Source organism: Urocitellus parryii, chromosome 5, assembly GCF_045843805.1.
Source record: "Urocitellus parryii isolate mUroPar1 chromosome 5, mUroPar1.hap1, whole genome shotgun sequence".
Classification (NCBI taxonomy): Eukaryota; Metazoa; Chordata; class Mammalia; order Rodentia; family Sciuridae; genus Urocitellus; species Urocitellus parryii.
Window position 1 is genome coordinate 163,659,673 of NC_135535.1, and position 23,914 is coordinate 163,683,586.

Consider the following 23,914-nt stretch of genomic DNA (forward strand, 5'->3'; position numbering starts at 1 on the left):
GATCTAACTCATGGACCTCAACTTCAGCATTTAAGAGGTCTCTCCTCTTTTGCCTGGAAACAAAGTGTCATCCATGGCCCTACTAGGGGTCAGACATGGTGACAGTGGCAGGGGTTCAGGGGCAGTCAGGAAGGAAGGGGTGGTGTATGGATCAAGCCAGCTACAGACAGTCCTGGGTTTTGACAAGCTAAAGGCAGGGGAAACCAACATTTCTTCTTTGTGAAAATGGCAGAAAAGGATAACTAGCTTAAGAGAAGGAGGCTGAGGTGAGACCGTCCTTGCTTCTCGAATGTCTATCACATGCTACCTCTTTCTTTATAGGCTTGCTTGCTGGAGGCTTCTGCAGCAGCATGACACTAGTGGTAGTAGCTCTTCGACTCCCCCAGTTCCCCCCACATTCTTGAGCAGCACCAAGTCTTCTTGCAGTGGGGAAGGCAAGCTCATGACTACTGTCCTCCCACAAGTTTGCCCTCATCAGTAAGGGAGAACAGAACAAGAACAACCCACAGGGAACCTAGGGACTTTGCCACAAGAACAACCCACAAGAACAACCCACAGGGAACCTAGGGACTTTGCCACCACCACACCCCATAACCGCACAGCCATGTGACTGCTATGAAGACACAAGAAACACTCCTTGTTTAGAACACAAATACATAAATTTTTAATCTGCGAAAAATACAAAAATGAAACCATGTACAAGTTATGTACAAACCCTTTTTACAAGACGAGAGAGTTATCACTGGTTGTTACAGATGACAGAGTTGGGCAGGTCATTTCAGAGCACCAGCATTTATTCTCTTCTCCAATTCCTGTTCGGTCATAGTAATTCATCATAACCACAATCATCATGCCAGCGATCAAAGTGTGAAAGACAGATGAATAAGCCACGCTCTTTTTCCTTAATGAACCTGGGGGCTGACCTCTGCTTATGTGCACCTTTTTTTTTTTCCTCCTTTGTCCCCTGCGGAAACTTGGAGTACAGGGTTTGGTGTTAAGTGGGGGGATGTTTCCTTTTGGCGTCTGGGTGGTGGGATGTGGGCCAGAAGCTTTAGGCAGGATGTGACTGTGCCACTTGGGAGTGGAACACTTTTAATTAGGATTTCCAGGCAGATCTTGCTTTATGTTTGAAATGTTGCAGTTCTGGTCAAACACGTGTTGAGTGCAAGGAAGGGGAGAGAAGGAGTCGCTCTGGGGCAGCAGGGCTCTGGTTTAGTGTAGAAGCGGGGCTTGGTCCCCCTTATTAGCAGGCCTCCTTTCCTTGCAACTGCCTTCTCACAGTGACCCTAAATCCCACATGAGGGAAGCTCTGGGGTCTCTGGCAGGCGTGTGTGCTGCATAGGGACATCTACCGTGGGGCCAGCAGTGCATCCTAAGGCAGGCCTTGGAGAGCTTTGGTGTCCCTTTCATCCCTGTTCTGCTGAAAAGCAAGGTAGAGGACAAGAGGAAACACAGAAGTCCTCAAGGGGATACATTTAAATTTTATCTAGAAATAAGGTCATTTTTCATCTGGCCAAAACATCTCGCCTTATATTCCCAGTTCAGAAAAGCCATCAAAGCAAGATGATTGTAGCATTTGTCTTAAGGTCCCTGAAACTAAAGCTGCCAGTGTGCACTCTGCAAGGAGGGACAAGGAGCAATGAAGTGACATGAATAGGAGATGAAAGAAGGGCCACATCAAGATCCCTCTGTTTTGAATCCTCCACAAAAGAGTACAGCAAATGATGTGTCCTGTGCTCCCTCCATTTCCAAGGTTTCCAGAGTAACCCAAAGTGGCCAGCTGTCTTTCCATCCAGACCAGGCTTTGTGCCAAGCTCTGGAGATAAAGATGAACAAGCAAAGGTGCTACCTTCTTTCCAGTGAGTCCTTTACATCTGAGTCATCATCTCCAATCCCCTCATCTCTGCGCTCATAAAAGACTCAGCCTCTCAGAATTTTTCTCTCTTGTTTCCTTTTCCCTGGTACTTGAGTACCAGATCTCTTATTCCAAGGACATCAATTTATTTTTCTCTTTTTAAGCCCCTGAAGTTATGGTTTCACCTCCCAAACAGTTCTACCAACTGATCTTCCAAACCTACACTTTCTCTTTTGGAGAATTCATCCAAGCTCCCTCTGTTTAGGACTTCTGTAAGGACCTGGTTCCTACATCTATGAGGTCTGCTTCAATCTCTTCTCAGCTGCTCCTTCTCCACCCTCTGCTTATGGGGTCTTCTCTTATGAATGGCTCTCTGCCCCTTCTACTCTGGATGCATGCAGCACATTTCCCAGATGTCTGCATTGGGTCATTCCCCTTGCAGTCCTCTTTTCTTCTTTCTAGTCCTCTGCATGGCCCTGCCCTTAAGGTCTGAATGAAGCATTACTTTCACAAGGAACCTTTTCCTATAACCTGTAGCCTGATACCAACACCCAGCCCTGCAACCCCAGCCAAGCATCCACAGCCACTATGATCCATGACCATATTCACTGCTCACTATTTTCATATATTCAAAAAGTATTTATAGAACACCTGTTTTATGCAACATGCTCTTCTTCATATATGTGTGTCTTGTGTTCCTAGTTAGGCAGGTGTGTTAGCTTTCTCTAAAAGTTTTACCAGACAATGAGTAATCGGTGGCTACTCAATAAATCTCCATTAGCTGTTACTGATTAACATCACCTGTACTACCATATACCAGATGGTCCTGTCTTTAGCCCTGCAATGCTGTCTCTCTACTGACCTAACTCCTAAGCCCTTCTTGCTGAACCACTTCAAACCATAGCACATCTCCCTTGTTCTAACTCCTGCCATTACTGTAAGGTGGTACTGTCTCTAAAGGCTCTATGTGTTTCTGGTATGGGTTGGATTATAGGAGGATCTATACTGTACTCATCCCGCTGTCCTGTCCCATTTCCTTTCCAAATATTTACTAAATGGTTACTGAACTATGGCTACCTGATTACTTGGCAGGATGTTTTAATAACAGGAATCCATACCTGGCACTTCTAGACTAATAACCATGCTGTACAATTTGTTGATGGCCTATCTCATGTTCTTAAATTATTAATGCCCAGAAAATAGTATAATTGGAAGATGTTTTTAAAAATATGTAAAAACCTACTCCTTCACTTTAGTTTTCTTGATGGATCTGTGGCTGACATTCTAATAATTAAATAGTGCAGGACATCTGTGTTCATATGCCCCACAACAGGGAGCAGAGTGTGCACATGGTGAGTTATCAGCATGGATGCATAGCCCTTAGGACTTTATGCTGCTGAGGGAATGCTGAGCCACAGAGTCCACACTTTCTCTGAGATGTCCAGACATAACCAACATCTCAATTTTCAACCTAAACAATGCACAGGCTCTTTGTTTAAAACCTTTATTGGCTCTCTATGACTTTTAAAATAAACTCTAAACTTTTTAGTTTGGCCCTTGAACTACTTGTCCTTTCCATCGGGTCTCATTTTAGTTTTTATTAGCTCCCCTACACACTTATCAGTGTGGACAAAATGGTCTAGCTAGTGGTCTTGAAATCACATTCCTACCAATGCACTGTAGCCCATTAATCCTTCTCCGTGAAAAGTACTCATAATCTACATCTTTACAGTCCGGTTTCCTATTTTCCATTGAAATACCTCCAAACATTATATTCCTCTGCATTATTCCAAGCCCACAGGTCAATGCAACCTTTTCTTCCCTTCAACTCCAAGCTCTAGCTCTTGGCAGCACTTGCATGCTCTTGGCTCAGGGTACCATAAAATACTGTCTGTACCTCTTTCATTTTGTTCTTTCTTCCCAGTTCTTTAATGTACGTCCTGAGTTTCCCCTTTAGATAAAGAGTCACAAATCCATTTTCATGCTAAAATTAAGCAACAAAAGAGGAAGTTCTGTAAAGATAGTCTGACTCAGAATTCTTTCTCCAGTCTAGCCATGTGGGACTACAATATTGTGAAACCTTCAAGAATTGTGGGGCTCAAGGGGTTGCTAACTTTGAGCACATAAAGATTTAAACAAGTTCACTGAAAGAATGACAAAGTAGATTCTGTAGTCCATTGAGAAATAAAATTTTAAATTTCTCTGCATTGTCTTATTTTATGACTATAGTGAAATTATTCACAACTGGTACTACATGGGCAGCAAGTAATCAGGATGGACTCTACTTGTATAATCAGCATGGCCACACTAATACAAATCAGCTAGAAATCATTTCTAACTATGACTCTCCCATAAATAAAGCCAAAGGACCTTATCAGTTCCTTTAATGATGATGGGATTTAAATATTGAATCATCTCTGGTGGGTAGAAAAAAAATGCTCTTTGGCAACACAACATGAATAGGAGATGGGCAGGAAATCTTTTGTCAGGAAGTTTAAAAGTGAATTCTCTGTTTATTTTGTTTTCTAAAGAAAGTGGGTCAAGTCCTAATCACTGAACACTTTTCAAGGGCCCTGGTGATTGGTGGCTTTACCATCATTACAAAAGCAACATATAGGAACAGAATAGAAAAGGACAGATTATGTACTGAAATTCAGTGTTCAAGCTGAACACATGTCAAGGTGGCTCACATCCCAATTTAATGAATAGTCTTTTTCTCTCTTTCTATCTTTCTTCCTCTTCTCAGTCTTTCATTCTTTCAGTGAGGTTCTCTTTGACAATTAAAATGATAGACCAAAATTACAAAGAGATATTTGGTATATTAATGAAAAAAAATCAAATACAGAGGAAATTGAATGAGGAGTAAGATAGATTACTTCCTGAAGCCCAGATCTACATGAGAAAACATAAACAGGAATAATTTCAGGAATTTGAGGAGTCTCAAATCTCTAACTACATACTGGACATTGGAGGTGTGGGATAGAGATGAGGGAATTAGTCAAAACTGGGCCTTGAACCAAGGGAAAGGGAAGGTAGGGATGAGATTGAGAATACAAACCTAGAAACATGCAGAACAATTGGATCAATGCAATTCAGGTGAATTTGAACTAATAATTTTGCATCTTGAATCTAACAGTCTTCCAAACTGAAAAGCAGAGGAATGAACCTGACCAGCCTATGTCCAGAGCAGAAAACATATACTATCTTCAGGTCAGGAATTCCACATGGGTGATACAGCTGGATGGACCATCCAACCCTGAACAACCCTGGACAAGATTGACTCCAAGGAGCTGGCCAAGGACAGGCAGCCACTTCTATGATCCCACTCCTACTTTAGATCATGTCCTCTCAGATCTGAGAAGGACCTTGGAGCCATCTCTATGAATTACCTTCATTTTAAGGTCACTGAGACTTGGGAAGTTTAAAATACATTTTCAAAGTTCATAACTAGTTTTATGCAGATTTTGCTCTTGAACCCTGAGACTATCAGTAGGACACATTTGCTTCCCACATGAAAATGTCCCTAATTTTATATGGATTCTCATTTGCCCCCTTTCTAACCCCAAACAAGCAGCTATAATTCTTTGTTTATTTGAAGTGTTCTTCCATCAATTTCTTTTTTTATAAAGTATGTCTTAAGATGTCATAACTCTTAGGAGGAAGGCACTCCTGAGTGTTCCCCAACATGAATTAGTCACACTCTTATTTAATGTGTTTTATATTGGTTCAAAACAATATTCTCAAATATAAAATAACTTAGAAAAATAATTATTCGCTCAATGATAAAGGTGATGCTGGTTCAGATGAACTTCTAAGTAAGTTTTCTGCCTTATAAACAGCCTGTTGGTGAGTCTGACTACCAAGAACCCAAGTTGTACTAGTTTGAAAAAATGGCTTTTCTGGAACCCTGGACTGGGATGGGAGATCAGATCCCTATAGCAAAGACTATGCCAAAGAAGATCACCACTGGTCTCAGGTGGATGTAGGTGGCAAGATAGTCTTTCACAGCACAGATGGATGAGGGCTCAGGGACAGAGAGCTCAACAGACATATAAATCAAGGTATTTCCTTGTGCACCCCAGAGATGCTACAGATTTTATTTTTGTTTCCATTTCACTTTCAACTTACCAGGTGTCAATTTTTGTCAAGGGGCCACTACCTATAGATTTTGCCCATACCTCTTTTTTAAAGAAATGCCTGCTTTTGCTTTCTGGCCCAGGGCAATTCATTATCCAAAGTTGAAACAGCATGAACTTATTGCTCTACATTAGAAGAAAATGTATTTCTACCACCTTGGTTTTGGAGGATGCTTGATGAACCAAGGAGCCCTTCACCGTGGGAAGCTATTTTTGTCATTATGGGTTTTTTGTTTTGTTTTGTTTTGTTTTTAAAGTTTAGATTAAAATCTCTATACATAAAGGGACTTGACTTGGAGTGGAGTTTACACTTCTGTTTCCAGCCTTCCTAGGTATGAAGGGGCAGGGATGAGGGGATTACATGGAGCACTCTGCCCCATATTCTTCTAATAGAAGATTCTTTCAATGGTTACCCTTGCCTGCCAGAGGAGACCAATGAACTACAGCACATTCAGAGGTGGTGATTAGGAACAAGAGTGAAATAGAGCCCACTACGGTTCATGAAGGAAAGAAGAGCGCGCAGGTGCAAATGTACTAAGGTGACCCCATTGCAAAAATCATTATGTAAAAGAAGGCCTAGCTTTCAGGAAAGCTGTCAATATCCTAGCAGGGGATTGTCCCCAGGAACATGTTTGACTTCTGTTGGAAACCAGGAAATGTTTATAAGCCTGGATATAGTGTGTTGACATCATTTTAGTCTGCTGACTAGTGATTGATTATAAGTAGTTTTTTAACAATCCAATTGGACGTACGTTATATTCACAATACTTTTATAGAACTAATTCTACGAAAGGTGACAACAGAGTAACCACAGTCTGACAAGTCACTGCAGGACGATGCCTACGACGTGGAAGCACAACTAGATTGGCTCTGCAGGGAGTGGACAGAGGTGGAAGCTCATTTTGCCTACGTTGGTAATTGGAGTACTCAGTGGACATATGTTTTCATGTGATCTCATTGCTTTGCTCTGATCTGATTTGCACTACCATCACTAGGTACCACAGGGTCATGACCTACAGAGTGAATGGAATAGATATCATGGGACTTTAAAGGAAATTTTGGTTATTTTGGTCAAGTGTCCACAGTTTACATTTTTAAGAAAATTAAAATCACTATCACATTCATGCTTCTCCAGAGACCCTGATGAGCATATGCAAGATGGATAATTTTGAAGTTGAGACACTTGCTGAGTTGTTGGAACAGAACAGTGGTGGTGGCATCTAGACACTGAGCATGCAAGTGACAGCAGAGCTCTGAGACATCATGATTGCATCTGATGGCTAGAAAAATCTTTGACCACCGTTTGTAGTGGCTGATACATTTTATTTCATTGCTGGTAATTTTCAAAGGCCTATTTCTAACAGTCTATGTTAAGTGCATTTGTTGCTTTCCTTTTTGTTGTTATTTTAAAAATCATGTTAGCAAGTTTGTGTGTTTTGTCCTAGTAACTAAATCTGAAAAGCCAATAAATAGATTAAAATCTGGTCAAAAGTTGCCTCCTTGGTCATGGAATTTTTCTGGCTTTTAAAAAAAATACTCAATGAGAAAAATGAGTGCCTCTGAGATTCTATTTTTGAAACTACTGCTCATTAGTGTTTACAAACTTTCAGGCTAAAAGCTCTGAGTCTTAGGGTGGGAAAGAAAGTTCACCAGCTGCACCCAAAGTTGAAATTACTTGCTCATGTGGTTTGGAAATATGAAATGAGAAGCAGAACAACACGTAGGAGTCCCCGCTATTAGAACAACCAACAGAGCCATGTCTTGAGTGAATCTCAACTTCCACATCCCAGGCAGGCCCAACCTTCCCAGTATAATTGGCTGGCTAAATCTGATCTGGAAATCATAGAAAAGCTGGAAGAAGGTCTTCACTTTAGATATATGAACAGAGGGATGAGAAATACAGAAGGAAAACTAAAACTACAAAAATTTTACTTTCAATTGTGAAAATAAACAAGTTTCCATTTATTAAGAGCTGGTGTCAATGCAGATCCAAATACACACCCATCCAGGAGAGGAGCAGGTAGTCACCTGCCCTCTTTTGTCCTCTTTCCTGGATTTACTAAAATACATGTATACACTGTTGACCATTTTAAAATTGTTTTAATAATCCATTCCCTTTAATCATAATTAATGGTGGTAGTGACCATCATTCTCCTCAAAGAAAAAGAGAGAAAGAAGACAAATAGGCATCAAGGAGTCTGGCCACTCATTCATTTTGATTTTGCATTGTTTTGATATAGGGAAGATATCTGACAATGGGGAAAAAAAAGAAAAAATATATTTTCTTTCTAATAAATAAAAATAATTTAAAATGCTAGAGGCTATACATGACTATTTCAGTATGTTCATTTATAAATGAAATCATTTTCTTTTCCAAAATACATGGAAGCAATATTCAAGGCAGACAAAGAGAAAGATCTGTCTACTTTATTTTCTTGCAATTCTTGCTTATCCTAACGTCTCCACCAGTGAGTCAGCATGTAGGAGGAAGAAAAGTCACATCACCATTTATGAAGTTTGTCAGGCTTTAAAAAAATAGTTCTGGTCTCCTGGGAGTCAACATTCATCTTCAACTTCTCTGATTGGAGGAATCAAGCTGCTTGTGGATTTATATTGGTTGATCTGGTTAGCCATGTGGGTACTCATGGGCTTGATTTGAATGTTTCTGGGATAGGCATTATCCGGTTCATCTGTAAACCATTTCTTTTCTGCTAAAGGGCAAAATGGATAGAGAACAAGGAGAAATGAGAAGCTTAATTAGTCCTAGGGTAAAGCTTTTGGAAAGTTCATTGAAAAATGCAAAAGGTAATCAATAGAAGCTGCCAGTGAGTAATTGCTGAGAGAGAGAGTGCAGTGTAGGCAGGACCCCAAGACCTGAAACATACCTCTGCTTCCTGTAGCAAGTGAGGAACAAGATGTGCCACTGGGACTAGGAGGCACCATGGGTAGACCTCAGAGAATGAGGAGGGATTGGAAGATGAGCTCTGGAATGTTCTCTGAAGTTACTTTAGTGGCCTGGAAAACTTTGACGGGGAGGAGATGCTGCATATATCAGATATCATGTACAGACATTGTGCCTGAGGAAAGATCTGTGCATCGTCTATTGGATGGAGCAGAGGGATATCATCCCTGCTGCAGAACAAATGATCTAGAATCTTCTGCAGCATTGCCTCTTCCCAGCCTTTTGCTTATAATAAGCCGACAGAAAGGCATATGCCAATTATACCCCTTCTGTTTCTTTTGCATCCACCTTTGGGGTTCGCAAAGGAAACCCACAGAATTTGCTGGCCAATGAGAGTGAAAAACCAGAATAGCAACCAGTGTTTTAAACAATATTTTGAGATAGCTTTTGTTTCAAGAATGCGAACTCTGTATTGGTATAAAGTTATGAAAAGGTTCCAAGTGGCACCATCTTAACCAACTCTAATAATCCAAGCCATCAACAAGGGAGCTGGATGAAATCTTGGCATCTAATTTCCTCCCCGAGCACAGGAGTGGAGACTGCTGAGTCAGGGTGTTGGGGGCTGGGGTGAAAGGAAAAGTGGCCTAGCATCCTCTTAGCAGAGCCGTGCAATTTTCACAAAACTCCACTCTCATCCCCACCTCTTTCTAGGATTGAAATATTCTGGGAAACTGGCCATGTGGATAGATAGGAAGGGACTGGTCAAATGGGACGTTCTAACATGGGGGAATCTTATGCTTCATTTTAGTGGCTTAGGGAAAGGAAAGTAAAAGGGAAAAAGCTTTCAGGCACACTCACTGCTTTGGAGACAATGGCCTCTCCCGTTTCCTCCTCTGCCTATATAAAAATTCGCAACTGCCTTCTCAGTGGTTCTGGACTAATGTCAATAAAAATGGCTACTGGCTTGGTGTGTGTGTGTGTGTGTGTGTGTGTGTGTGTGTGTGTGTGTGTGGTGTGTGTTTGACTGATAGTTTATAAATTAAGCATCTACGATCAGCTCATGGCCACTCTGCTCACTTCTCCTTGGTCCACACTCTTGGTATTTCTAGTGTGCTGAGCCCTGGCAGCCATCTCTGGAGCTGGGGTGTGCCTGGGTAAAAGCCTCACTCCCCTTTGTTCAACAGCTCAGTTTACCCCTCAGGACACTTGCTACCTCTTGCATCGTTCTCCCCACACCCCCTCCTGCTCTGGCTCTCTCACCTATTATAATTAAGTTCACTTTGATTTGAACAGATTGGACGATAGGAATTCATAATGCTACATCCTCACAGTGAAGCTAACTGATTAAGTGCTTTAAATTATTCCCCCTGACAGAATGATAAAGTTACAATCTGTTCTGAGATGATCTACAGCTTGCCAGACTCCTACAGCTTCTTTCTACATTCATTTATCTTTTTGTCAAGCAGAGTTTTTTTTTTTTTTTCCTAAGCTTCAATTCCATAGATCTTTTAAAGTCATCAGCACATCTGAATTATTAATGAGGCTTTAGAGGCAAGACTCCTGATGGGCTGGTTAAAAAAGGTTGTATAGAAATCCAGGACTGTGTACACATCAAAATAATTTCAGCTCCATTTAAAAAACCATTTAGTTCAAGTGTGACATAGATGAACCATTATGCATTTGTGGAAACCAATTTTTTGTGATCTACGATTAAACTAACCTTTCAGAGAAGAGTAAAGTGTGATGGTTATCATGTTTTAAAAGCATTGCCAGGCCTCTGAAACAATTTCAAACTACGACTTTTTCAAACGGTTTATGTGTAAAGATGATGTTTGGAGTTGAGTCTGGTGTTTGTGCTCTGTTTTCCTGAGCCGCCGTTGGCTGTGGCTGTCCTGTTATGTGAAATGATTTTGTAAGGGGATTTAGTGCTAGGTTGGACATGCCAGGTCGGAAGAGTGAACTCTGCTGATGGAAACGAGGAGGTCTTTTGGGTGAAAGACCTAAGACAGCTGCAATTTGCTGAAATTTTTACAACTGCTGCAGAGAATAATTGTTCAGAATTTAGTCTTTACAGTTCAATTCAAAGATGGCATTTTGGCCTTTCACCGCAGAGAGAATATCAATTTCCTTCTGCTGTCTGCAAGAAAGAGAGCATTATTTCTCCATTTAAGCTTCTTCTCTCTTTCTTCTTAAATGTCTTGCCTAAAAATAAATAAATAAATAAAATTTAAACAAAGTAGCCCCCGTGTTTGACCCTGCGGCCTCAGCACAAACAAGGGGCGATGTGAAAACCCCTCCCAGTCAAGAGGTGAATTTCTCTATGCCTGAGAAACAGCTATTTCATTGGGATGGTTCTAGGATATAAGAGAGAGAGAGAGAGAGAGAGAGAGAGAGAGAGAGAGAGAGTGTATTTTATATTTGTGGTTAGAATGGATGCTGGTGGCAAAGGTCCTTCATGAAGACATGCCTCCTCCCCCAGAAGAGCTTTAGAAGAACGTGTGTGGAAGTGGGTGCCAGCCACTCGGCTTCAGTGGACAGTGCATTGAGTATGACAGTGACAGTTTGGCTTATTGAATCTTGCCTTCCAAAGAAGAAACTCTACCTACAGAATTGTCCACATGGAAGAGGATTAAGATGAGGAGTTCAAGTAAGGCCTGACATGGTCAAGAATAAATCCAAATCCCTGACTTTTTCTCCACTGTCTGCCTTTTCCCATGTGCCAGGAAGATCCTTGAGTGTTTCCTTTCATCTCTGAGGGCAATTGACCTGGTTGTGAGGGCCACCTTATTGCCAGAATAGTGCCATCTGTCTAAAAGCTTCTTGAGGATGAGATGGACGATGTCATCACTCTCAGTTTGATGTGTGACCTGCCAGGAGCTCTCTCACAGGTGGTTAATGGAGTTAGGGAGGGGATTGCATTTCCCAGTTATTGCCAAGTGGACTGGCATAACAAAAATGAAGTTGGTACAATAACTGCTAAAATGTCAAGACCTTTGATGAAAAGATGCCTCAGAGGACACACGGTAATGGTCACCAACATGACCACTGGGAGAAGACTCCTCTCCAGACTAGCTATTCCAGAAGCTGTCCACCATGGACACTCCATGAGGAGCTGGCAGGAAAAAGGTGTCAGGGAACAGGTGAAAGTCAAGTGGACCTGGCTCTCACACGAGCTAGCTGCATGGCTCTGAACAAGTTATTGTGTTGTTTATCTCAGCATCATTTCTGTGCTGCAGAACAGGGTGGAAGCTATAACCTTGCCAAAGTTATCATTAAGATCAATGGAACTGGTGTCCACAAAGCCCTCCCCACAGGCCCAGCTATGTGGTAAGTGAATGTGAGATGCTAAGGCTGGGAACATTATCAAGAATGTTAGGGACATGTTATGACAGTGGCCAGCTTCACAGACTTTAGTGTGCTGCAGATTCTACACCTGTCCAGTGGAGAGTCTGGCAGCACCTCCATCTGGGCTGAGGAGAAGAGTGAACATGTTAATATGCATGAAGTCTAGAGAAGAGTGCCTGGCCCCTGGCAACCACTGGGCATCAGCTTTTGGCATAAGGTTGTCACTAATGAGTACTGTCAGTGATGGAGGAGGAGATAAGGACGAGTTGTGTCTTTTGGATGCAATTACAAATGAAGCCTTCAGCAGATAATCTGGGGTAGAGAAATATGGTGTGCAAATTGGGGTGCTGGCCTGACGAACGTGGCTTGTGGCCACAGAGATGACACAGGAGGATTTGATGGGTAACCATTTGGAAGGTAAAGGAGAGGAAGGGGTAACCTGTGTTATGTGGGAGTGTTCAGGGCTGCAACCCTTCTGAGGTTTCTCTCTGTTTCTGAAATATTGACTTTCAGGTGACAGTCACCCTTCCCCACCAGAGAGCCATCTGTACCTCCTATCACTAGTGTCATCCCTGAGATCACAGGGTTTAAAATAAGGTCAGGGCTTCCTACAGCCGTACAACTGCATGTCCACCGAGAACCAGAGGAGTGGGCTATGGAGAGGAGGCTGAGCTGCTTGGGATAATACCAGCAGCAGAGAAAGACACAAGCTGCACAGTGAACCCTCTGCTGGCTCTGTGGGTTGTCAGCGCTGTGGGATTTAGTCTTTTCACAGAACTATTCCCCAGGGAAGACTGAAGAAAGAGGGAGACAATGACACAGCAAAGGCATTTGGAATAATTGGCCTTCTCCTTGGTGCACCACAAGCTGGGGTTTACAGAGCAAAGACATGGAAGGAAAAGATTCCATCTGGATGGAGATAACGGTGGAGAACTATAAGGGCTAACAAGGCAATCCAACTTCAAGGGCAATGCTGTGCAGCTTCACAGTTCACACTGCTGACAGGCAGTCTGGTGCTCTTCCCCCGCCTACCTAACTGATGCCCCCCCCCAAAATCCACCCCCCCACACACACCTCTTTTCCTCTGCCTGGGCAGAACATGGCTATTTCACAGAGATGAAAAATTGTCTACCAAAAAGAGAGCATTTTCTGTTTATCTTATTTCTCTGCAATTGTCCATGATGACTCTATCTGTCTCTTTTAACTCACAGTCTAATTCTGCCATGCACTGAGCAGAGCCAACGGCCCCTTCCCAACTCTCCTCTCTGGCCCTTGGTCCGGTTGAAACCCTGAGGGCAGACCCTTCACTCTTTGCTCTCAGGTGGCAGGGAATAATCCCTCTCACCTCTGATGGTTGCAACGAATATGCCATCTCTGCCTGGGAGATAGTCAACCAGTTAGTGACAGGTGCCCACAGCTACTTCTTTATCATGTTATGACAAAGCAGGGAGAGGCTGAAAGAAGCTGATGGAGAATTGATTTTTACCCTGTCTTGACTTCCACAGTCCCTGAAGTTTCTACACTCTCCCGTTTCTCCTTCAAGGAGCCTGTTGCTATAGGAACCTGGCAGGTTGATTTAATTGTCTCTATTGGGATGCAGACACCTTTAGGCTTTTCCCATGCTGAAGAAGAGCCAGTCAAAAGGTTTTTATGGTCATCTGGGATCTTGACAATGCTGCCAACAGGCACAGTCTGTCTTTCCATTCACTGAGCTTACAGGGTTGTTCCCTGTCTTGGAAGTCATACCCAGCTGGAGAAACTGACATGGGCAGAGAAGCATTGTGAAGCTCCTCCAGGCAATCCTTGTAATTTTTTTTAAAGATAAGCCAAGGGTACAGGGATAAGTTATAAAATAGTTAAAGGTATAAAAATCTTTAAGGTCAAATTATTTTCAAATACTTATTAAGCAGCTATTATAAGGTTCTGGGTCACAACATTAAATATTCAGAACAGAGTTTACAACTTCTCCCAGTTAGTGGTAGAAATTTATACATATATAAGAACACATTTGAACTGGTTTGGGGAAGGACCCTGTAGTAGTCGTAAGGGATGTTGATGGCTCTATGGTTCTCAGGGTGCTGAGGCTGACAAAGGTTCCCTGTGTCTCCTATTCTACCAGCTTTCTTAACATTTTCCTCTTTCAAAGAGTTAATAAATTGAATTGAATGGCTCACACATTATTTTTCTTTTAAAATTGGGCACATCATTGAGTTCCTAGATGTTGTTCTTTTATAATGCATATAATTTCCCTGCTAAGAACTCTTTCCCTTTCTACTCTTAACTATTTGTTTATTTATTTTGGTGAGGAGGGGTGAGGAGACAGGCACAATATGAGACACTCCTATGCCTCCTTCCTAAGTAAACAATGTTTTCCTGAGAGGAAGGGGAAGTTTGGGGACAAATGGAAAACAATGAAGGAGTCTTCACTCTAATAAACAAAGTATAACAGAGAAGTTTCAGCTAAAAAAAAAAAAGAAGAAGAAAAAGAGAAAAAGAAGTAGAAGAAAAAAGCAATCATGATCCCCTTTCCAACATCAAATATGTTATTATCAATATATGGTCATTTTTCAAGTATCTAACAGTGGGAATTGTGTGTCCAAAGTCCAAGGAAAACCCCCAAATTCCATTTCAGGTCATAGTCTGTTCCCATTCCAGTAATATCAATATCAACTCATCAGAGCTGCTGAAGAATTATACATGGGATACATTTTGCATTTACTTCTATCTGCCCAATTTCTGGTTGGAATTTAACACACCCAAAAGGCAGGTGGCAGGAGACTTGGGTAGTAGTGAGAATGAGTCATCAGCCCCAGTTAATGGGGTATGGGCTCTCGAATTGACCATACAGCTGACCAGTTTTAACTGTCATCATATCTATCAAACATAAAAGAGAACAATGCTTTTGCCATTAATGACCCTCCTGGTTTAAATAAAAGGAGGAGAAAATATTAACAGAGAAGTAAGTTTGCCAAATGGAATAGCTGAGAATGTTTTCCAGAAAAGTTTAACCACTGGCATCATCATTCAATTTGGTAGTTTTTGCCAAGATAAACACAGAGATGTGAACAGACTGATGGGGGCTGGGTTAGGGTGGTGGTGATGGGGGGGAGTGGAGGGAGCTGGGTGTCTCAATGGGAAAATGCTTTTGAACTTGGAGCAAGGTACCAAGGTGGGCAGGGAGGCCACGTGCAGATTCGAAGGCAAGCCAGATGGAGAGAGGTCCCCCCAAATTACCCAACCCCAAACCCAGTAACACCAAGACAAACTCTAAGGAATCTAGCCATAGCAGCCGCACAGCCTCATTGCGCTGAGCAATTAAGAAGGTGAAGGAAGAAAGAGAAGGAGGGGGGAAAAGAAGGAGAGGGGAAAAGGGCTGGGGGGGAGGGGGTCAAAAGCAAAACAAAATAAATAAAACCACAAACAGAACAATATAAATAAAAATAAACAAACCAATAACAGAATAAAATTTGTAACTCCTTTTTTTTTTAATTTCACAAAAGTTTTCACAAGGACAACGTTATAGAAGAAAACCCCCAGCAGTGGCTAGGTCATGCAGAACCATTAATTGTCATACCTTGGCCCATTCTATTCATCCTTGTTGCACTTTAGAGAGAGAAGTAAGCTATGTGAGTTTTACAATGCTTTTAAACTGTCATATTTCCTGTTGAGCACTTTAACTGGCACATTCTTATAGTTATAAATGTTCTGAGGGTGTAACTTTATAACCTCCTTTGCAAAGAATGCATGAAGAGTTCTTCATGATCCCAAACTAGGGGATATGTATATATAGTTATATATATATATATATATATATATATATATATATATATATATATATACTTATATATATATATACTTATATATAAACAGATAGTTATACGTAACATATAAATCAAAATGTATAGGGACAAAATCATTTGAAAAAAATTCTTCCACTCATAGCCCTTTTTAATATACATGTATACAGTTTTCCCCCACCCCATCGATGGTTTAAATGCTGCTCTGCCCCTGTCTTTGGTGTGGGGAGGTAGAGGTTCTGGCTAAGCCTCACCATTTTGTCAGTAAAAGTGCTTGTCAATCCACACAGCAAGCAAATCTCCAAAACTATCATGCTGGAAGGGGCAGGGGATCCAAAATCTAAACCCCAAACATTCACCATAAAAACACCTTTTCAGAGATGGTACAGTTATGACATTTGTCTTCTCCTTTCTACCCCTATTCTAGTCAATGGATTTTTGTTTTTTTAAGTAAAAAGCTCAAATAGGTTTATACCAGCCAAGAGCCAGACCATCCACAGGAGAATTTGGTTGTGGTAGAGTTGGCCAATTTTTAAGAACAACTTCATTGCCTAAAGTGTGATGTGCAAGCCTAAAACATCTAACAATTTTATGTTGGAAGAAGGATATTTCTCTTCCTTTCCCCCATGCTTCCTGTTTTTTTAAAAGAAAGAAAACAAACAAAAAATTATAACTGTACCAAAATGTGTTTGGCTCACTGTTGTACTTTTCTTATTCCCCATCTTGTAATGACAAGGAGCAGCTATTATTGTCACCCACCTGCTGTTAATGAACTGGAGGATGAGGAATTTCTCCCTACCATCTTTATGTTTAGGGATAGCTAACATCATGCAGCTATGCCAACAATGTTAGGTGGCCACTGGCTTTTGTCTTTGTTGAGGCCAAGGTGGCTTGATCCTTCTGCATCTTAATTTATTTAGCATGTCATTTCCGACAAAAACATTCTCTGCTGCGGGGTTTTTCTCCCTCTCACTCCACTATTACCCCAGCCCTCGCTCCTACCTGGCATTGGGGTTCTTGCTAACCAAACAAAGGGGAGTAAAAAGGTCCCCTGAGAATGCATGGAAAAATACTTGCTCTTTCCTGAGCATCATTTATTCTGTACATAAGGTAAGTAATTCACCTTTTAAAAGATGTAAAAGTCCCAGGAAGGCAGTTTTTAATGACTTACATCTGATATTTATGATACATATGGCTTTTCATCCCAAATGTCAAAAGTGAAAGAAAAAAATAGCTATTCATATGGCAGCATAAGGAGACAGAATAACAATTTAATATGCAATCAAACCTCTTTTCACTTAAATGACTAGAATTTGATACATCCACAAGTGGAATACTACTCCTTTCCTCTGTATTAACATTAGAAATGTTCATATGAACTCCCAAAGGAAGCTTCTAGCTCTGGGACAAAAGGCCTTGGTGAGTAACTCAAAAAACCTCCAATGCTTTCTTGCAACAAGCAGCTGCTTAATAATCATCTACACAAACCATGACAGCTTTTCAGATGCTTCCCGATACTTCAGCCCAGAGAGTGGAAACAATCGATACGTTTTCATTGCTTTTTGGTTGCTTGCTTCAAATAAACATGTGCTAACTTATTGTGTGTGTACAAAAAAAAAAAAAAAAAGAATGAGCGAACAAAAGGAAAACAAAATCAAAACCCAAAGCACCCTGATAACCCTGATAAATCAGAATAAACTTTTCTTGTATATGAAATAAACTTGCTTTGCCTAACTGACTTTGATCACAAGTGCTCCTTTCTAATCTGTGAACTCATTCCTGCAGTGAGCTATTTATGTCTGGAGCATGCCTTTGGGTTATTTTTCCCCTAGAATCATAAATAACTTTTGGTCCGTCTGCTTATTTGCTGTTGTGCTCAAGGGTTTTATGGTGGTGAAATAAAAATGACAACCACATGCACACTATCATACATATGCAAATATGTGTAAAAAAAGGGAGGGGGAGGACTACAGGGGAAAACAGGGAAAGTTACTTTGTTGGAAACACCAACTGGGGAAATGAGTGGCAGATACAGTTTCACACATGGTGGCGGTGGATACACATATCAAAGCCGCTCTTCCTGCACGTACTTCTGTTTGTCCCGGGACTCCCTGGACTTGGGCCGGTTCTGCCGGTTTGCTGTGGATGGGATGGAGTGAACAGAGGAGCTCTTCTTGCTGGAGGACTGCGATGAGTGGGAGGAATGGGACAGGCTGGCCCGGGACTGGCCGGCGTTGTGGTCAAACTGCATTAAGCAGAAGATCAGGTCCGTCGGCACAAGCTCGAACTCATACGGGGGGTTGGTGATGACATACCTGGACAGGGAAAGCAGAGATGTCACAGCCTGAGGGTGATCTGGTGAAGTCCAGACCCTTTGAGCCCAAAAGCACTCCCTGCTGCTCAAGTTGACCAGAGGATCTAAGAGCTGTACTTGCAGTTGATCTAATACCTTCAAATCTGCTTCTAAGTTCAAAAAAATTGTTCTCTGTTTAACTTATCAGAGGTGGCCATATCCACAAGCCCAGGCAGACACCAAATTAGAACAGGTAATGGAAGAACAAAACTGTGCTTGTTATGGCCAGAAGAGGTCAAGTTTCACTTCTAATCATGAGTAACCCAAATGCAGCAGAGGTCACAGACTGCACTGCAACTTTCTTTCTAGAATTTCCTGACAATCTCAGGCATACTTCCCAGGAGCTTGCGCTAACATTGCCTAGGGTCTCCTTAGACCATTCTCATCTTTGAAAAATCAACTTGGTGGGAGTTTTACTGCGAATATAAAAGGCCTTCCTGCCTGTCTGTCAACTCTGTTTCATTGCTCTCCTCCATCAGACTTCTCCAGTCCACATCAGAATGACTGCAATAATCATTATGGTTCCTCTAAAGCAGCCATCTCAGACCAGGCCAGGCAGGTCAGCACCACCTGGAAACCACTGCAAAATGCAAATTCTTAAGCAACCCAGATCTCCTGAATCAGAGAGTGGGGCCCAGCAATTTGTTCTTAATAAGCTCTGTGGGTGATTCTCAGGCTCCCTAAACTTTGGGAACCCACTTTTCTACCCCAGTTGTCAACTCTGGCTCTATGCTATAATTCCTGGGCATTCACTATATAAATATATATATTAAAGTTTGAATGCATTTATGTTTTCCCTGGAGTCAGAGTAGTTTTTATTTTTATTTTTTTATAAGTTTTTTTTTAAGAGAGAGAGAGAGAGAGAGAGAGAGAGAGAAATTTTTTTTAAATATTTATTTATTTTTTTTAGTTTTCGGCGGACACAACATCTTTGCTTGTATGTGGTGCTGAGGATTGAACCCGGGCAGTACGCATGCCAGGCAAGCACGCTACCGCTTGAACCACATCCTCAGCCCCTCAGAGTAGTTTTTAAAAGCTCTTTGGCTGATTCTAAAATACAGGGTTGTGAAACAACTCCATAGCATTGTTTCTTGGGGTGTATTATGCAAACTCATTGATTTGGTTAATTCTAGGATGCACTCCTAGTTTTTGCCAGCTATGTTTATTTTAATGCATATAACTAGCACACCTAAACTGTTGTGTTTTTTTTGCTTAAGATAATGTTATACACTCTTCTTCAAATTAAATATATGAAAATGTAAAAGAGAGTCAATTAAAAATATATGAAACAAACATAGAGGATTCTAAGATACAGCCAAGAATATTTCTTAAACATTGGCAATGTGAAGTATCTCTATATTAGCTACCAACAGAGTTGATTCCATTAGCTTGAGTTTGAGGGAGATGTCTCTGTTCTGATTTTTGTGACTGGATGACAGCTATTTTAAAAAATGTGAGTTCTTTCCACAATGTCTTCACATCCACTATTAAGTAAAGAAAAATGTTTCCCATAACTTCCAAACTAAGTGTCAGATTTTACCTGGGAAGGGTATTTTGCCTGTGGAGAGTATGTATGCATCCTTTGCCTACATGTTAGGGGACAGGGGAGAAGAGGGCACCTGTGTGTCTGTATCAGGTGGGCCAGCAGAGTGGGAGGACACTCACCTCTTCGTGCACTGACTAGGGGTGCTGAGGTGGGCATCTCTGAGCCGGTAAATTCCAAAACAAAGCATATTATATGTTTTCAGAGCTTTGCAGAACAGATCGCCATAACAACCACCATCCTGGGAGAACAGAGAGAAAAATCATTTTTATGTGCTTGGAAGTTAAGGTCCACGGGGGAAAGAGTCTTTCCATAAAAGCTTGTTTTGTCGTCCCATGAAGCATAGGGTCTGCGCCAAGGGACTTTGGCTGAAGAAGTCACACAGTTGACTGCCTACAGCTGAAAAGGGTAATTTTAGGATCAGATAATAGTGGGTATTTCTTCTGGAGTCCCTCCCCTTTTTCCATCTGTAGCAATGGAGCTCTAAAGAGATTATGCCTCTACCTTGAGGGTGTAAAGCTGAAGGTCTCCGATGTATGTTCAACTGAGAAGAAACCAGCTCTGCAAAACAGTGATTATGTTTTGCCCCCAGCTCAGCCGTGGCAACTGTGATTGGACCCCATGTTGTCAAAACTGCCCAAGTGATAATGGAAATCACAGCGAGGGGAAAAGACCCCAACAGGTCCAATGGTGAGAGACTCTTTCAGGTAAGGACTGTGTGAAAAGCACAATTTGCAGACCTCAGAGATGGCAAGGGGGAAGAGAATGTGTTTCCCCAGGAGCTGGGGGTCTGCAGGCAGAATAACTGGAATTCACAGTTCTATCAGTTCACAACCACCTTCACATGGTCTGGAGCCTGATTCAGAAAGTGAGAGCAAATGCATTCACTTGGAAACGCTGGCTTCATGCAGCCAGGTGGCTCCAGGTGGGCTTTACAGGAAGGACACTGCAGAATGGCTTCACTTGGCAAAAAGAGACTGTATTTATCCTTCTTATCTCTGAAATTTCCATAGGGACATCATATTAGAGAATAAAAGTGGGGCCCAATCTTACCATTGTTTATAGTCTCCATCCTATTTGAATGTATCAGTAAATAAATGAGAAGTAACAAGCCACTAGTCATGGAAGTGCCCTTTCAAAACAAAAACAAAAACAAAAAACAAACAGTCTAACTGAAGTCCCAGACCCTTACAAACTAAAATATGGTACAAGTACTAGACATTGATATTTTAGAAAAAAACTAAAAATGCTTTTCTTGACTCCTTTTCCACTGTTCGACTTTCTGGGCAACACTACTGATTATGCAACAGGTTATAGTTTCCTAAGACTCCTGGCTCCAACCACTCCATGGGGGTGGGTTAGGAATGAGGTGGGGACAGAGTGCACATTCCTGCCAAAGTGCACAGTGCTAGCTGGTACCTAGCACCCAAAGACAAGTGCTGGTCCCGTCAGTCACTGGGAAGGCAGGGCAGAGGGTGACAGGTGCAGTCTAAGGAAGTATAAGACCTAGGTTTGAATCAGAAGCATTTAGGATCCACTTGAAACACTGTTTGGCCAGGGATCTGGATGCACATGGATGCATGAGTGCCTTGAAAACCGCCGGAGGCTCATCAAAAACTCTGATCTTGAGGTCTGGAGCGAGGCATCCCTATGTGCTATTAACAGAGTCAGGGTTCAGTAGCCCTGACTATGCCAGGATCCTGTAGTAAGGTTTCCCAGCCATGGCAGCAGACTGGCATCAACTTGGGTAACAATATCGCTAAGGAAAATACTAAAATATGAGAAAGCCCAGTGGATTCTGAAGCCAGGGTGCCTTGGTGCAAATTCCTAACAGGGCCAGTTCTCAGGCTCTCTGGGGCCTCCTCAGTTGCTTAGAGGGTGTGGAAATAGAACCTATATCAAAGGGTGGTCATGAGTATTAAAATGAATGACTACATATAAGGACCAGTGCTTGATACACAGTAAACCATAGGTCAACTCTTTAGTTATTTATAGTAGAGAAGACAAAGTCAGATGTCTGGTTTGTCACTGTTTGACACCAAATTCATTCAGAAAAAGCTTTCCCCAAACACTGTGCTCAGGTGTCCTCTGGGCTGTGAGCTCACCCCTAAATCTGCAAACGGCCCATCCAGAAGAGCCAACTGGGCCACACGACAGCGGTCCCTATTGGCCAGCGTCTGGGGGGTGCTATAGCCCCCTCGAAGTGCATTCTCCTCAGCAATCAGAGCCTCGAGCTCTGGTGTGGCCCCTCCGGTCACCAGGGTCCGTATCAGGGTGAGGATATTGTCATTGAAGTACGTCTGTGGAGAGAGGAGAGGGGAACATCTTCAAGCAAACATCCTAAAGTCACAATAGCCGACATCCAAATCACAACTTCTCTTGGCATCTCCTGTTTAAAGTTCTGACCTGTCTCAGATAATTTTATGTGGGAACTGAAAAGAGAACAGCCTCCAATTATTCCAGTCTTTTTTTCCTCCTGCTTGGTTCCACCACGAGAGACTGACTTTAAAAAACCAATTCAGAGGACTTCTATTAAAGGGCTAACGTCTGGATAATTGGTGTTTACCATAATTGGTGTTGGTAGGGATGCAGCATCGCCTGGTCTCTGCAATCTATGTGTCTGCTTGGGGACTCTGGACGTGTGTAATTAAATGCAGCCTGCCTGAGCTCTACATGAGGCAGGACTGCCTCCGGGGGCCTGTCCCCCATGTGCCGGAAGGGAGGCTGCCTCCCCCCAGAACGGCAAAGCTTCTTTTTGTGTAGGAAGGAGATGCCAAGAGAATCATTAATGCCACATACTCAACAATTTATCCTATGCTTTGATAACAGTCTAACCCAGAAGTCTCCATCAATAAATAAGCCAGATAAATTTATGATGCGTTGAGTATTCTGGTGTGTGTACTTAGGTTTTTGTTTTTAAAATAACCTCAGTAGTCTGAAGCAAACGAGCTTATTAAAGAAGTTTCCCTCTAAGTGTACATTTGTCTCACATCTGAAATATAACAGGTCTGTTGGGAAGAGAACAATGGGAGTTTTAAAAAATTAATAGGATGTCAAATAAGAGAGCTTAAAAAGACATTTGTCACCCAGCCTAATTTGAGAAAAATCTCAGTTAAAGGTGTGCATTCCATTTTTATTGTGAAAGAGGAAATAAAGCAGGCTAAATAAAATCAAAGCAAGTCTTGCCTGTGGCTTTTGAGGATCTATGTAGCTTTGGGAGCAGGTTAGGGAAGACAGATGTATTTCTACTTGACCAGATTCTGGGAGAGTTTCCCTGGCAGAGTGTGGTAGGGAAGAAACTAGGTAAGGACAAGTCCCCATTCCCTCTGAGCCATGCCTGGTCCTATGTCTCAGGGGAGGTGGCCTAATCATTTTGGGTTCCCTTGTTCTCATCCACAAAATAAGAAGGATCATTAAGATCAAGTTTATATGCAGAGAATTCCATCAGGATTTCTGAGTTAAGATGATAGTTGCTAGTGGGGTTAGATTCATTTTCCTGATTGAAACACTCACAAAAATGCCCAGAGTGGCACAAAATCCCAACTGCAAAGGGAACTAGCAAAGTTATACACAACCCGCTAGTCCCTAAAGAGAATTTATATTCCCAGTTCAGATGTCCCCAAGGGGTGGACCAGCAGAACAAGGGTACCTAAAGTAGGAAATGCACCTGGAGTGGTTAAGGGACCTAAAGCGAGGCCATGTTTAATGTTGACTTCACCTCTCAGAAGTTGGTGTCCTTGAAAAGTTATTAAACAATTTTGGGCCTCAGTATCATGATCTGTAAAATGGAATAATTGAGAGGGTTATGAGGACTCTATCACTAAATGCACCCAAGGCACTGAGAACAGGGCTTGGTGCACAGGAAGTACTGGTGGATGCTCTGAGTCTGGTATCAGAGATGCAGGGCCTTTACTGATGAGAGGAAAAGTTAACCTCATTCACAACCTCCTCTGGATCTCTCAGTCTTTTCTGTTTTGGTTTTT

General features: G+C 41.9%; 1 protein-coding gene across 12 annotated transcripts in view; it reads right to left on the reverse strand.

The window, feature by feature from the left end:
* Positions 1–678: 678 nt before the first annotated feature.
* Positions 679–23,914, reverse strand: part of Kcnma1 (potassium calcium-activated channel subfamily M alpha 1) — a 717,716-nt gene continuing 694,480 nt past the window's right edge. For 3 of the 12 annotated variants that reach the window (XM_077798521.1, XM_077798518.1, XM_026390199.2), the window contains 4 exons: positions 22,037–22,231; positions 20,054–20,172; positions 18,126–18,350; positions 8,590–8,702 (listed from right to left, as the gene is read on the reverse strand). In XM_077798521.1, coding sequence (XP_077654647.1) covers positions 8,678–8,702; positions 18,126–18,350; positions 20,054–20,172; positions 22,037–22,231 — 564 coding nt within the window. In that variant the 3' untranslated portion in view covers positions 8,590–8,677. Of the gene's footprint in view, positions 8,703–15,812; positions 15,842–16,220; positions 18,351–20,053; positions 20,173–22,036; positions 22,232–23,914 lie in introns of those variants that run through there. The other 9 variants (XM_077798520.1, XM_077798517.1, XM_026390198.2 and 6 more) reach the window with 4 other exon arrangements.